This window comes from Plectropomus leopardus, chromosome 10, assembly GCF_026936395.1.
Source record: "Plectropomus leopardus strain MGB_pleo_1.0 chromosome 10, ASM2693639v1, whole genome shotgun sequence".
NCBI classification, from domain to species: domain Eukaryota; kingdom Metazoa; phylum Chordata; class Actinopteri; order Perciformes; family Serranidae; genus Plectropomus; species Plectropomus leopardus.
In genome coordinates, this window is record NC_142185.1 from 36599388 (window position 1) to 36614834 (window position 15447).

A 15447-nucleotide genomic window follows, 5' to 3' on the forward strand; every position below is an offset into this window, starting at 1 on the left:
TATTTAAACCTTTAAACTCTGTGAAGCAAATTGGTTTGGTTTCTTTTAAAAACATGGGGAAAAGGAAATGACTTGGTAAGAAATGTCTTGCAAATTGCATGCAATTAGATTTAGAAAATTATTTTTAAAAAGAAAACTTTTTTTCTAATTGTCACAAAAGAGAGTTCCTCTCTAATACAAAGAAACCACCCGATTTAAACCAATAGAAGTACTGAATAAAGACGTTTCACGTTAATATCATTTGTGTTTTATAAAACAGTGATCAGTCCTTCTGATTTATATCATTATTAAAATCTTAATGTGAACGCTGAGCACTATAAGCAGAATAAGAGTTTAGATATTTCCACCAGGTTCATGCTGGCTCTCCTGTAGCACAGTGTGTATGTTTCTTGTCTTGTTGTGTAAGGGATCTCAGGTTAAACCATCAGCAGGAGGTAAAAATAAAAAACCTGACTTGCAGAGAGACGCAGATGTCTTCCTTCAGACTTCGCCGAGCGGAAAAGTGAAAACAAGCCTCGCAGGAAATGGTTTGTAATGAATGCAGTTTGTGTCAAAAGACGTTTCCACTCCAGTGCATCAATATTTGTCATGTTCAACAAGCAGTGCTGCAGATTCACAACAGTGTTTTCACTTTGTTGTTTGTGCTGCAGCAGCAGAAGGAGCCGCACACTCGCACACGTTCACACACATTAACATGTTTATTACTGTCAGCTGGGAGCTTCAGCGTTCCCCTTTCCTGCATCCTTCACTGTCTACTTTCAGAAAAAAAGTAGACTTGATAGTGGAAAGGGAAGGAAGAAGGATGTAGGAAAGAGGAACCATGATGCTGGGACATCAACAAAAGCACATGCTTAAAATTAGGAAACAAGGCACAAATGGTTTGGTTCAGGCAAAAGGGCACATGGTGAAGAGTAAACACCAGACTCCTGGGTAAAAGTCCAGGGTCTGTTTGATGCCTTTGTTACTGACAGCGTTTCAAACTGACACCGTGTCATACACACAGGACAGGATCCATCTGGCTGCATTCTCAAATGATGCCAACATATAAAATGCTGCCGCAGCAGGCACAGCGTAAAGTAACACCATGAATACTTTTGTCTAGCAGCATTCTCAGCTGACGAGTTCCAGCATCGTATCATGTGGATGCAAAAGGTGGAAATCACACAAAGCAGCAGTATTTGATGACTTTGGAATAAGAACAGGATGATCTATTAACTTGTGCAACAAAAGCAAGTGGATGGCTTTAGGAGAAAAACACACTTTGGCTCAGACACAAACAGAGGGGTCCTGGGCGCAAGTGTGCGGTTTGTTGGACCCAAGTCTCCTCCTGCTCGCCTGTTTCCATTGACGTTTCAAACTGATGTCATCCAGCTGCATCATAAACTTACACCGCTCGGTGCTGTATCATACCACTGTGAAAGGTGCAGTGTTGGTTTGAAGCCACCAGCATTTTAAATGTTCAGCAGAGCTGTAAAGTGATGCTGCCTGATAGCATATCATGAGTCTTGGTATTTGATGAGTTGGGAATGAGAGCGGGCTGCTAAACAAACTCGTTGTATAAATCTATCTGTGTGTCCTCGTCTTAAAGACATATAGATTTACAGACCTTTAAAAGGAAAACTCTGCAGGATGCTCCCAAAAAAAACATGAATAGACTCATACAGAAGTCATTGCTCTAAATCATCACAATGACCCACTAACAGCGTGAGGACAATCTGCTGTGTGGAAGTGTTTGTTTCTGTATGTGTGTGTGTGTGTGTGTGTGTGTGTGTGTGTGTGTGTGTGTGTGTGTGTGTGTGTGTGTGTGTGTGTGTTTGTGTGTTTGTGTGTGTGTGTGTGTGTGTGTGTGTGTGTGTGTGTGTGTGTGTGTGTGTGTGTGTGTGTGTGTGTGTGTGTGTGTTCTTACCCACTGAGATGGTCCACACCGCCATGATCTTGATGCGGGCCTTGGTGTGGGAGTTAAAGCGGCTGTGGTGGATCGGGTGGCGTATGCCGATGTATCGATCCAGAGAGATGGCGCAGAGGTGCATGATGGACGCCGTGGAGAACAGGACATCCAGGTAGATCCAGATGGGACAGAGGTCAGAGGGCAGCGGCCACCCGTAATCTGCACGGGAGGCAAAGAAGAATATATAATATTCTGCACCTGATAATGATAATAATAATAATGAAAGCAAGCAGCAAATAACTCCTCCTGATATTTATAAATAATTCCATTCAAAGTCAAAGACTAAAACTGAAACAAAATAATCTGTAGAAGCCAAAAGAAGTCATTTTCCACTGCTGAGCATTTGACTGTTTGCTAATTCAGACACTTGCTGCTGCTACCTCTCTCACTGCGCTAAGTGTCGGCTCATGACCACTGATCAGCTGTGTGATCAGCTCCAAAAAAGTGTTATTTGTCTTTAATTTGGCCTATTTGTTCCTGAAAAATAGTCTCACTGGAAGAGGCAAAATTAAACCAGCCATGTGCTGCTCTTCAACGGAGGTTGAATACCAAAACTAGCTGAACACGCATCTGATTAGGCATACTGAAAAATTAAACACACAGCACCTTACTGAATCAATATAAGATGCAATTTGTGACGTATTTACGTACACAGAACTGTTAGTGACAATAATGTGGATGAATTTGCCCAAAATATTGTCAATGACCATGTCCCTATCGTCCATATGCAGACGTCCTTTAACGTAGCAGTAGCAGCTCTATCGCTCCATCTCTCTGTGTAAAAAGGGCTGGTGTCAACACAAAACAGACCAGAACTAAAAGTCCTAATTGAAGGTTTTGAATTGAATTAAAAGTGCTTTTTTCAGCTGGTCTCTTTCATATGAGCGCTCAGACACGCCGCGCTGGAGCAACATTTGTTTTAGTCTCTGCCTGTATTTGTTTGAATGTAACTGCTGCCTGTAATAAAAGGCATTAGCGGGGCCTAACTCATGCTTTTCATGGACTCGCCGGCCGTCCGCAGCCTCTGAAGAGCTAATTACACAGTGGCCACACAGCCATAAATGTACTGAGTCATACAGATGGAACATGGCCGAAGGCTTCAAAACCTGCCAACACGCTCCAGATACATCCACACGCTCCGAGCTGCAGGTGCATGGGCTGGAACCACGCATGCACACACATGTTACTGTCACATATCATACACACGCACACACACACACGCACACCAGCATATCTCCCTGATGGCCGCCTACAGCAGCCGGTTCTAAATATAGTCCTGCAAATCGCTCTGAAACCATTCAACTGCAGATGGAAATGACTTTATACAATATTTTGAATGTTAATGTTAACGGAGGATGATTCTTTACATCAAGGTGACGCGCGTTTATTTATAGAGGCCATTTCCCACAAGGCCTTTCAGAGGCGCAGAGTGTTACAAATCACAGGAGGATAAGTTCATAAGAATTAGATTTTCTTTATGAAAAATACATTTTACAAGTTCAAAAGTGTACAGCCACACTCGCAGCCCTGTGAGGATGTAACACTCACAACACTGCAGAAAATAAAGACCCACTTTGATATCACACACACTCATATCACTCAGCACACAAAATACGCTTTTCAAAATCAAGCTTTAAAACATTTTTTTCATTAATATCATTTTCTACTTTCATTGAGGTATTTTTTTAACCATTAGTCTTAATCATAAATATCAAATATTCATTCATTTTCAGAATTTTTACCCATTAAATGCCACGTTTTTGTCATCGTGCCACTATGTTTTTAGATGAAAAAAATTATTTTCAATAAACTACATGCTAAGTAGATTTTTTTTTTGCTGCTGACAGTCTGGGATATGTCAGTGATCAGCAGCTACATTGACTGTGACAGGTCACCTAGTGGAAATAGCATGTATTTCCTCCATATGCCAAATATGGTCAAAATGACAGTGGATGGATCAAACAAACCCTGGACTTTCACCCAGAAGGCCAGAATATGTAGACGCAGAAGTCCACTGACAAAGCGGCAACATGTGATGACAGAATGAGAACAGTTGGTAATGTTTATGTCCACAGTGCTGTGTCTTTATTTTTTTGGGGACATTTTCATGGCAAAGGTTCTTGCATGAAATGTTAAAATTTTGTTGTGGTCTGGCCTTTAATTTACACCACAATGGTGTTTTTGGGAGCCTGAAAGCACAAACTTTTGAAACTGATTCAAGAGTGTAACCTTTGAAAAAAGCAACGCCGTCTGTTGCTGTGTAAACTGACGATGAGAATGGTGACGTTATAGCTGCTTTTTTGTGTGTGTGTGTGTGTGTGTGTTCTTCTGTGCTGTTTCATTACAACATTACACCACCAGCTACCAGCCTGGTGTGCATACTACAGCATTTTCGGCTGTTTCTGCAGATCTGTGTACTAAAGGATCGTTTTCATAATGTTACCATATGAATGCAGATTTTGTTCAGCGAGGCAGCTTCAGATCGGAGCGCTAACACAGCAGAGTGTAAACACACAGAGACATTTTTTGAATTCAAACTCAGTCCGAGCAGATGAATGAAAAACACCTGTCTGCAGACGAGCCGTCGCCACCACTGACGGTGTGGACAAAAATAGAGCCGGAGGCGAGAGGATTAGAGGCAGAGCATCAGGGTCAGGACGAAGCATTTCCTCCTCCTCCTCCTGATTCTGCCGTCCCCTCCGTGAGACAGGTGAGGGACGACCTGGTCCAGCTTTTATTATTTGGGCGGTGATGACTCATCCATGTCGCTCGATGTCACCATGGTCACCACCATTCTCAGCCTCTCCTCCTCCTCCTCCTTATCTCTCCCGCTCTCTGGTTTCCTCTTTTCTCTCAGCTTTTCATGTAATCATCCTCTGATGGTCAAATGGAGTTTGTCCTCCGTCTCTTTCAGCTTGTTTTCCATCTGCGAGTCTCTTTTAGTTTCAGACTCATTCAGTCATAAACAGCCTCCTCTCTTTGTGTCCTCTGATTCTCCTGCACTTCACTCTGCATTCAGTCTGGGTTTAGTTTGTCCTCGTGCACTTCAGCTCGAGACATCTGGGTTGTTTTCATGTTGTTTACTAATGCATTTGAAAAAAAGGTTTTTTAGAAAAACGTACAGCCTAACCGAAAGCTATTTTAAAAAGAGTCCAGAAGTGGAGACGTTGACCTGGTGGTGCTGCTTGATAAAAAGTTACCACAAGTATATATATATATATATATATACATATATATATATATATATATATATATATATATATATATATATATATATATATATACCATTAGAAATATTGCTTTGGACTATTGTTGGACATAGTTTTGGCAGTTGCAGGACATTTCTTACTAGGTTGCTCATTATCTTCAGGTTTCAGAGGTTTAAATGCTTGCAAATGATGTCTGACAGGAAAACCTGATGCTGAGTGTTTGAGGTACCTTGTAATCATGTTTGCTGAACCTAACCACAGTAAGTGTGTGAAACATAATATTTGTGGGGCACTTATTTCTGGGATATCATATGAACCAATGTTTAATTTAGTTTTCCAACTTACACAACTCAAATATACACAAGGAAAGTTATAATAGTATGTCATTTGTTCGTGTCAGAGATCCACAGAGATCCTAAGTCCAGGTCCCAGGTGTCCTCAGTAATCAGGAGCTATGTGGTGCAGCTGTGATGTTCTCCTCAGCTGCAGGTGATCGGCCTGCTGGGAGGTTTTATTGGGAGGTTTTCCTGCTCACTTGGTTTTGTGTCTCCAGAGAGTCGACACCTTCAGTTGGTTCTCTGTGTTTTTTTGTTTTTAGTGGAAAGTTGAGTGTGTTTGGAAGTGTGATTCTTTTGGCCGCTCATTTTGTTTCCCCCCTCTTCAGTGACTAATTTTGTTTTGAGACCAATTTTTCTGTTTTTCTATCATTTTGATGGAATCAAGAGACCACATTTTAATGATTTTTAAACATGCCTATAAACAAAATATTATATATTTTTTTAAATCTCAAAATTTGTACTTTTCTCTAACTTTTTACCCCGCAAAAATTTAAAAAGAAAATTAAAAATTAAAAAAAAAAAGAATAAAAATCACCAAAAATGTTTAAAGAAAACACACTTTCCAAATATGTTGTTTAAAAAAAAATCAAGAAAAAACATTTTCACTGTTTATACAAGTGACAAATCACCAAAATGTTTAAAAAAAAAACATGTCCCCTGTGAAGGATGACACTAAATGTAACTGAATGTAATTTAACTTACTGCAGACAGAAAATTTCCATGACTTTTCAAGTACTCTTTTTTTCTTGCTCAACATTATTTTAAACACAAGATTCAAACATAATTTCAGCATCCCTCATGATGTGTTCAAGGACTCAGAAATGTGAAAATCCAACAATAATTTCTGTGTTTCTATTATAAACGGTGTCCTTTTGGTGAAAGAAGAAAGAAAAATGAAAAAATGTAAAGAAAACATGCCCTCCATGAAGGGCGACACTGAGAAAATGAAACCTTTGTGATGAACAAAAGAAAAAGCAAAAAGTGTCACATATTAGAGCCACGTTTCATCGTCAGCTACAGAAAATGAACTCAGCGTTATGTTACATTAATGTGATTTACTTTACAGACAGCAAATTTCCAAAACTTTCAGTGATTTTTCTTTTTTTAACTAGTTCCATGACTTTTCCACGCCTGGGAAATGTGATTACGAAATTATAAGACTTTTCCAGTTTTCCGTGAACATGGGAACAATTAAAGATTACGTCATCATGCGTCATCATTTCTTCCACAAGAATGAACGTTGGATGTCAGAGTGATGACGGATCACTCGTGTCAGGCAGCTTTAAAGCTTCTGCGTGCAGATTTTCTCGGGATTGACTGAAATAAATGGCTGCACGGACGAGCGGAGATCAATTTAAAGTTTGGCGAGCTAAAACGTGCACTAACACGAGTTTGGTGCTTCAAAGTGGCCGACTCGTGTTTGTTGTTTTCACCTCTCTCTCTCTCTCTCTCTCTCTCTCTCCTTCTGCGGATGATCCCGTGTCCTCAGTTCCCCCATCGAGAAGCACAAAGAGAAACGAGAACTCCCCCTCAGGGACTCATGGAGTATCACGGTGTTACTGATGCTGATGACCTGGAACCAGACTGAATTATCGCTCACACACACACACACACACACCGAAAACTCCCACAGGAGCTGCTGAGACGGGACTTTTTGCTGCTGCGGTTTTACTCTCAACTCGTTGTGGCGTTGTCACCTCGGCCTTGTTCCCCTCACAGAGCCGGGGGCCACTTTGTGCTTCCTCGGCTTGTAAAAGGGAACGACTGCGACTGTCTCAGTACCTGACTGCAATTAGAGCCAGCCAGCTCTGCAGCAGGTTCAATCTGAGCAAACAAGCTCCTCTTTTCAGAGTCAGCGTGTTACAGACATAAACTGTGCATTTTATACAGGAGGCATCATTTAACCCCTTAAAACCCTGAACTCTGATCAAAAACATGTGAAGCAATGAAAATCTCCTTTACAGTTTAGTGTTTTTTGTGAAGAAATCTGTTGATTTAGCAGCATTTAAGTCTCACTTTTGTCCAGGGTCAAAGGTGATGTCTTCAAGTTGTGCACCAAAGATTTTTAAAATGAAAAACAAGAGATAAATAAATGTATAATAAAATAAATAATAATGTAAAAAAAGAGACTAAATAAATGAAAAATGACTAAATAAAATAATAAACTCACAACATAATAAAATGATAAAATTATGACAAAATAATAAAATTCCGACAAAATAAAATAATACAGTTATGACAAAATAAATTATTAAAATAACAATAAAATAATATAATAGCAAGACAAATATTTTCTTCCTTTTTAAATTCAGAAAATGTAAAGTGTTAAGTTACGGGTCACTGCAGTGCACAGTAACGTTTATTTGACCGTCATATAGTCATTGTCATCAGGTCAGATGCTTTACATCGTTGATCAGAGGCTGCAAGTTGGTGTAAAATGTGTCTGTCAAACCCCCAAATGGCAAATTTGCTCTTTTCCAACTCCAGAAAAATGACATTGTATCTTCGGTCATTGAGGCAGGCGTTTGGGGGCAGCAGTTTCTTCCACAGTAAAACTATTCTCCGTTTGGCTTTTAAAGAGTTAAATGAGATGACATTTGTTTGCCTTTTGGACCTTGTTGGGATTTCTCAAAGTCTTTGAGTCCCTCTAACCACGAGTTTTCCTGTGGTCAAACACTTCCTGCAGTTCCAGGATGAAGCCGAGGATCCAGCGAGGACAGCAGGGTGATTTTTGAGGATTTTCTGTTGGAACAGTGAAGGTGAACAGCAGGTCAGCCTTTCAGGTCTCCTCCAGCTTCAGACGTGTCGAGCCCACAGAGGGGAAGAAGCAGAACAGAGCGCGGCGGATCGATCTGATGAAGAGATTCGATCAGTTGTAGGTCTCTCGGGGTTAAGATCTGGGTGAGTGCAGACGGTTAATCACAGCTGAGCTTTCATGTGACACCACCTGCTGTGAGCTGACTGTAACTCTGCAGCTCTGCAGCACTTTGAGCCCCGAGAAACAACAACTGACAAACACGGAGACCTTTCAGCTCCAGCTACATACACACACGTCTGTGTGTTTTCTGTCCGTCCAGTTTTACCTGAACGTGTGCCAGCTGGGAGTTTTAAACGCAGCCAAAACTGCTCTCATTTTTGCATTTTTCAACTCGTTGAACTCGAGTTGCACCGAAACAAAACAGAGTGTGAAGCTGCGGTTTTGATCTGTGGGAGAATCAGAAGATTCACCAAGAAAAGAACATTTAAAGGAAACGCAGTCCAACCGCTGGAGACAAAGTTTCTCTTTCTGGAGCCAAAATGTGTAGTTTCCTGTTTCTAGATAACCTTTGAAATTCAGAGGGACCTTGGTTTCCTTGTGCTGCAAGTTTTTCAAACTTTTTGAAACCTGAAATTGTCTTCAAAAACACATAAAAAGGCAATGAACAGATTGCAAGAAATTGGCAAAAAGTGACAAGAACATAACCTTAAAATTAATTTTTCAAAAAGTAGAGCAATACCAGAATATTATACAAAAAATATCATTTAGTATTTTTATATAATATTATTACATTATTGTGTACTCAAAATATGTTAAAGAGTTTTGTTTGTTTTTGTTTTTTTCAGATCATTTCACCTTTTTTTGTTTTTTACTGTTTCTTTTTTTCACGCAATTTTTCAGGTAATTTTCTTGTAACTTTTTTTTACTTATTTGTTGCTAATTTTTGCCTTTCTCTCATGTTTTTGAAATAAACCAAGTTGAGACTGATTAGAGATGGATCATGATTTAAAAAAGAAGTGTGAATATCGTTTTGGCTGATTTTCAGCAGCGAGAGGACACACAGAGCGAAGGCTCAGAGACGGCCTTGTGCACAGCCAAGTGTGCACGCTTTCAAAAGCAAAGAAATGTGAAAATAATTGATAGAAGAAGAGTGGGACTAGAGAGCGGGGGAATGAGTTCCCATGAGGGCAGAGAGCTCACAGAGACGCTGATTGGATGAAAGAAGAGCAGAGAAAAGATGAGAATCTGGAGAGAGAAGAAAAAAGGAGGAGGAGGAGGAGGAGGAGGAGAGATGAAGAGTCTTCACACACTCAGCATGTCGTCCACACACTTAACACAGGGCTGAAAAGAGTCATGAAAAACCTGGAAAAGTCATGGAATTTGTAGATAGACCTGGGTAAATTTTGGAAAACTCAATAACTTCTGCACATCTTTAAGATGTTGCATTTTTCTTTATTTCATGCATTTTATATTCTCTGTTTGTATGTTTGTATTCTCTATTTTTATGCTTTTTTTTTATTAATAATGCCATGTCAATGTTTATTTATTTTATTTTCCATTTTATTTTATACATTCTGTGCAATCAGTTTTTATCCCTGTTTTATCTTACTTTTACTAAAATTATCACAAGGGTTTTATCCATCTGAAAATGCACTCTGTGTTTTCTATTCTGATCTTATTTCATTTTTACATGCAGGTTTTATTATGTCTTTTGTTTGACATGTTAAAGGTGCTATACAAATAAAGTTTATTAGTATTATTATTATTAAGGTTCTGGAAAAGTGTTTATTGTCAGGCAGAGAGTCTGAAAATTAAAATTCTGTTAATATTGACAGAATTTCAGAGAGAAAATGTTAACAAATGTTACAGTTGAAGAACAGCAAAAAATCTGTGCTGGTTTTGCATCAATTTTTCATTAATCTCTGAGTTACGTCAATGAAATCACGTGCCGCGAGCGCACTAAAGTGAGTTTGTGGAATAAGCTTTTCCTCTACAATCAAAGGCATTTTTAAGTAGCACTAATAAGTGACAGCAGATCACCATTTTCAAAGTCATAAATGTTCTCTGTGTTGTAGCTGTTACACAGTCTTCACCGTCTGAATTTGTCCGGACTTTTTACATGAAGGTGGAAAAAAGTTAAATTATCAAGCCAGTTTCATTACTTTACTACACCTTAAATTTTGTTTTAAATCAATTAACACAAAAAATGAGTTTAAATTTCACACAATATGGAGTCTGTGTAACTATCAACATTATAATGTCAACATAACTCTTCTGTATCTGCTGTTAAAGTTCTGGGATGAACTTGAAGTTCCCAACTCGCTGCATGGTGCCACTCTGTCAGTGACCTTCTGCGTCTACTTATGACCTTTTAGGTTTCCTTCTGCATCAGCTGTTCACGTCTCCAGGATGCCAACAAACACACATGATGGGATGATGCAGCACGGTCCTTATGTTTACTCAACAGCACATGGTGACCAACACGGACCATCACGATGTGTAGGATTAGGCAACAGAGTCCCGGAGTGATAGGTTTTAGCAAAAGAGGCACATGGTAAGAAAAAGCACACATCCATACAGGAAGTGGACTCTGCTGTCCCGCTTGAAAGCTGACCGTCGACCTCCCTGCCTGCCCTATAAGAGCACTTGCGCTCCTTATATTCTGTGGTTACGGGCAGTGTTATAACTGAGGCTGTTCTTCAGCATTTCATGCACACGCAACCGGATCCAACCGGCCGTGTTCTCAAGTGATGCAGTGATGCTGCCCGTGCACGTTGCATGTGAACGCACCCGGTGCCATCCAAACATCAGCTGCCGTATGATCGTATGGTTCTGTCTGAGTGCGTTCTCATCTGATGTCATGCAGCCATGTTCGGGTTGGACACAGGAGGTGGCTTTTGGCGTCACACTCGTACGCTGAAAGCAGTGACAGAGCGGCAGTATTTGACGAGTTCGGATAAGACGGTGTTTGGGAAACACCGGGTCACTGTATGAAGCGTGCACATGTCCGTGGTCGCCTATTGGAGGATTTCTGCCAACCTCTGCTTTAATAAAGTGTTTCACCTGTATGTCTGTTTGGTGCATTTTAAGCATTTTCAGTCTTCTTTTTGCAAATAAGTGGATACCTTCTACCAAAGAGTCCCTTAGGGGTTGTTGGTGAATATTTCGTTTTTCAGGCTGCTGACTCATCTTCACATTCAGGTGTTTTCTCAGAAATGGGGCTGAAGAAGCTCCAATGAAATCTCCTTATTTAATTGTTGTAACTCGCAGCAGAGCAGAGAGACGGCCTCAGCCGGGTGGGAAGCGCCGCTAATTATTGTTCCATCCAAAGTATGTTTGTGGCGATAAAATAAGTTGATTATGTTGGTTTTTCAAGAGCGCTGGCTCTCCCGAGGCGGTGGGATGACGAGACGGCAGCCGAACAATAGACGGCAGAGAGCCGAGTGTGAAGAGAGGAGGCAGGAAATTACCAAAGTGCTATCTTCACTGAGTTCACATCCAGGTGGCAAAACTCAAGTCAGAATCTGAAGCAGACAAAGAAGACACCAAACAATGCAGGTGATTAAAAACTCTGAGCAGATGCGGACGAAGACAAAAATTTAAGATAAAGTGAAAGAAAAAACTATTTTCTCCTGTTTGGGAACAGTGATGTGAGCACCAGGGGGACAGGTAAAAGGATTCAGGTCTCATTTTAAAGGATAACTCTGGTACTTTTTGATTTTCTTTTTTTAGTACCAACAAGAGGCGAAGTAATTAAAATAAAAACAACAATGGTAATAATAATGGCAATAGTCTTAATTTATAGAGCACTTTTTAAGATTCACATCACAGACTGCTTCAAGAAGGAAGAAAATTAAGTTTTAAGAAATTAAGAAACAAAACTGTTTGTTGCATTTGAAAGAAGTCCAGTGAAGATGCTGTCAGTCTGAACTTTGTCATCAGACAACATTAGCAAACGTAACAATAGCCCACAAATGTCATACAGATCTGCAGCTTTCAATGTAATAATGTAATAATGTACAAATGTAATACATTTCCCATAAACATAACAGCAGTTGCCTACTGTAAACTTAAAAAAAACAATTCCTACAAATGTAATAGCAATGTGGGAAGTTTTCACTTTATTTTATGTTGCAGTTTTATGCTGAAATAAATGTGCACACACTGAGCCGCACATCATGACATGTGAGGACTCGGGATGAAGCGTGTTGTGCATCATTAGTGACGATGGGACTCAGCTCCTCTGTGATCAGGCTGCTTTTCATTCTGCTAACTTTTGTTTTCTTCTGCCCTCTTTTCTTCCACAACCCACAGATTGTTTGGGATTGAGGAGACTTTTTAAACTCAAAGTCCAGGCTTCAAGATTTCCTGCTCCTCCGCCTCACTGACAGCAGAACATGGAGCTAACTCAGCTGTCAAAAGAAAAATAACAGAATAAAAAAATAAAAGTGCTTAGTGAAGCTTCCTTGAATATCTTTAAAATAATCTCTTCCTCTCTTTGTCTCGGCTCCGACAAAGTCAGAGGAAACTGATGTTATTAGACGAGACGTTAACTGACAGAAAAATGATTCAGACGATGAGCTGTCAGAACATCAGAAACAAAACGTGCAAACAAATGAGAGAGAAACTCCGCTGAGAGCAAAGAACATTTGTATTTTAACCACAAAGTTGCAGATTTCAGCGCCTGTGACTAAGAAAATGTATGCAAACTTTTGAGGAGAGGCTGCTGGGTTTTTGTTTTCCCGCTGAATGTGCATGTTAAGTGGTCGCTGTGGGTGGAAAACATTAATCTGTCATCACAGCACTGTCGGCACGTCTCTGTTGTGGCTGCGGCTAGCGCTCTTCTGATTACAGTCATCACAGCTGTTATTTGTGCAATTACATTAACACTTAGAGAGTGGGCTGCGAACTTTAGCATGCAAACAGCTCCGACTGCAGATGGAGAGAGAAATGACGAGGAGGAGGAGGAGGTTCAACACTCAGAGATCCTGAGAGAGTAATCACAGGTTTATAGAGACTTTCAGGTCAGAGGACGTCGAGACTCGAAGAATTACACTTTAAAGCTTCTGGAAACAATCTGGACTACATTTATGACATATGCATGAACACACACACAATTATCACAACATGAAGGATAAAAAGCGTGTAAAATGCACCAAACAGTCTCTAAAGGGTTAATCCTGATGATATCCAGCGTTAAAAACACACACAGTGTTTAAATCCAGATGCTACAGACAGAACAGACTTTCAGCTGTAAAATCATCTCCAGCCTGCAACATGGCCGCTTCAGTATCGCCGTGGTAACACTTCAGATGCACTCTCTCAACCTTCATCTCTGCAGAGTCCAGAGCTGCACCGAGAGCCAAACTGCAGTCTGTGAGCCATACGGTGGTCACATGACTCGCTCCCACTCACCTGATCCATTTATTATAACCTCACATACCTAGTGTGTGTGTGTGTGTGTGTGTGTGTGAGAGAGAAGCTACAGGAACTTTGTCATCACGGCGCTGGCAACTGTCTTTGTTGTAACAGTTCAGAGCCAAACAGGAAAGATGTTTCCACAATATCAAACCCATAACTAACTCACAGCGATGCAGCAGCCGCGGTTCAGCTGATGCAAGAGTTTACACAGTGCTGCTACCTCTGTGCTTCATGAGGCGAGTTTCCATCACAGATTTGGACTAAATTTTAAGCAATATTTTCAAAATACGGATAAAACACAACGTGGAGCTGACTGTGTTTCCACTGAGTGATGTCATGTGACCTCCTCTGGTGATAACATCCCAGTAACCATGGCGATGGATGTTCAAAACATCAGCAGCTTTATTTCTATTGCAGCCTCCAAACTAGCCCGCATTATTTCCAATCCAAGGCCACGTAGGCGTGTTATGGAGCCATGATGGAAAGGTGAGCCCCTTATAGGTGGGAGCGGCCACGTATGAGGGATTTCTGGGAGATGTAGTCCACGATTTCACAGAGGAATTGTGGATTCAAAACTTTCTCAGAGCTATGTGATGCAATAACAGCTCTTGTAGCTCCTGCTGCATCATGAAGGAGCCAAAGAGCCAAAAAAGTGTTTATAATACAGTTTTGTAAAATGTCTTTTTTGAATCGCCTGAAATACCACCTCATGCGAACGTAAAAACTTTTTTGCGATAAATGGGAGTTTTTTTTCAGAACTGATGTGTTTCCATATACTTTATATTCACAGTTTTGAGGGTTAATAGAAACCCGCCTCGAGTCCTCTTTATGCTCCACAGCATTATCTTTTGTAAATGTGTTTTTCACTGTGTAAGAAAATGGAAGTGTGGCGTGCAGACTGTGGCGTGAAAGCATGTGAAATGTGTCAGTTGCATTACGGTCAGTGCGTGAGCGTCTGCAGCTGCACCACATTACATGAAACGGGTGCATGTTGGACTGAAAATCATAATCATTTTTCTAAACCTAACCGAGCAGTTTTGTTGATTCACAACTTTACAAAAGGTTCATCTTTGCAGAAGATGTTTGCTTCTCATTTTCTCAAAACACAACAAACTGGAGGACAATCATATCTTGTTGATTTAATTTGGTTTGTTGGTTTCTGGTTTATTCTATTTGTTTGGGATTTTTTTTTTTTTTTCTTACAATGAGACAAAGCAGCTCTTCCCCTCAGAGACGGAGACGTGTCCAGACACTGTAGCTCCACTAAAGACACAAAGTGTGTAATATCTGTTCAGTGGGTATTAATGAGTCGCTGGTTGCTGTTGTGTAAAGAAGCTGCTTCTATAGCTGCTCGTCTCTTCGTCTCTTCAGAGTCTCTGTAAACACTCTGCAGCAGCCAACACGGAGCTCCATGTGTCACGCTGAGGAACATACCGAGTGCAACAAACAGTTCACACATGAGGACATTATATAACCAGCGAACACAATGACCTCACACATTACAGGAGTTCAAGGCTCTGCAGACTGTTTATTAAAAGATCCAGTGGAGGACCCCCCCCCCACAGGCCCCGACAGAGGTCCTGGCTAAGACCCTGATCAAATCCCAGAAACGTCCCAAAATCCAGAAAACTCCTGAAATCTGAGAAATGTCCCCAAAACTGAGTAATGTCCTAAACATCCTGAAATCCCAGGTACGTCATCAAATCCCAGAAACATCCTAAAATCCTAAAAATGAGATACATCCATAAATCTCCTAAAATCCCCGAAATGTCC

At 40.5% G+C, this 15447-nt stretch overlaps 1 protein-coding gene across 1 annotated transcript in view; it reads right to left on the minus strand.

Moving 5' to 3' along the window:
- The window catches only part of htr2aa (5-hydroxytryptamine (serotonin) receptor 2A, genome duplicate a), a 46162-nt gene that overhangs the window by 13079 nt on the left and 17636 nt on the right, over positions 1-15447 (minus strand). The window contains exon 2 of the mRNA XM_042494916.2: positions 1907-2107. Coding sequence (XP_042350850.1) covers positions 1907-2107 — 201 coding nt within the window. The remainder of the gene's footprint in view (positions 1-1906; positions 2108-15447) is intronic.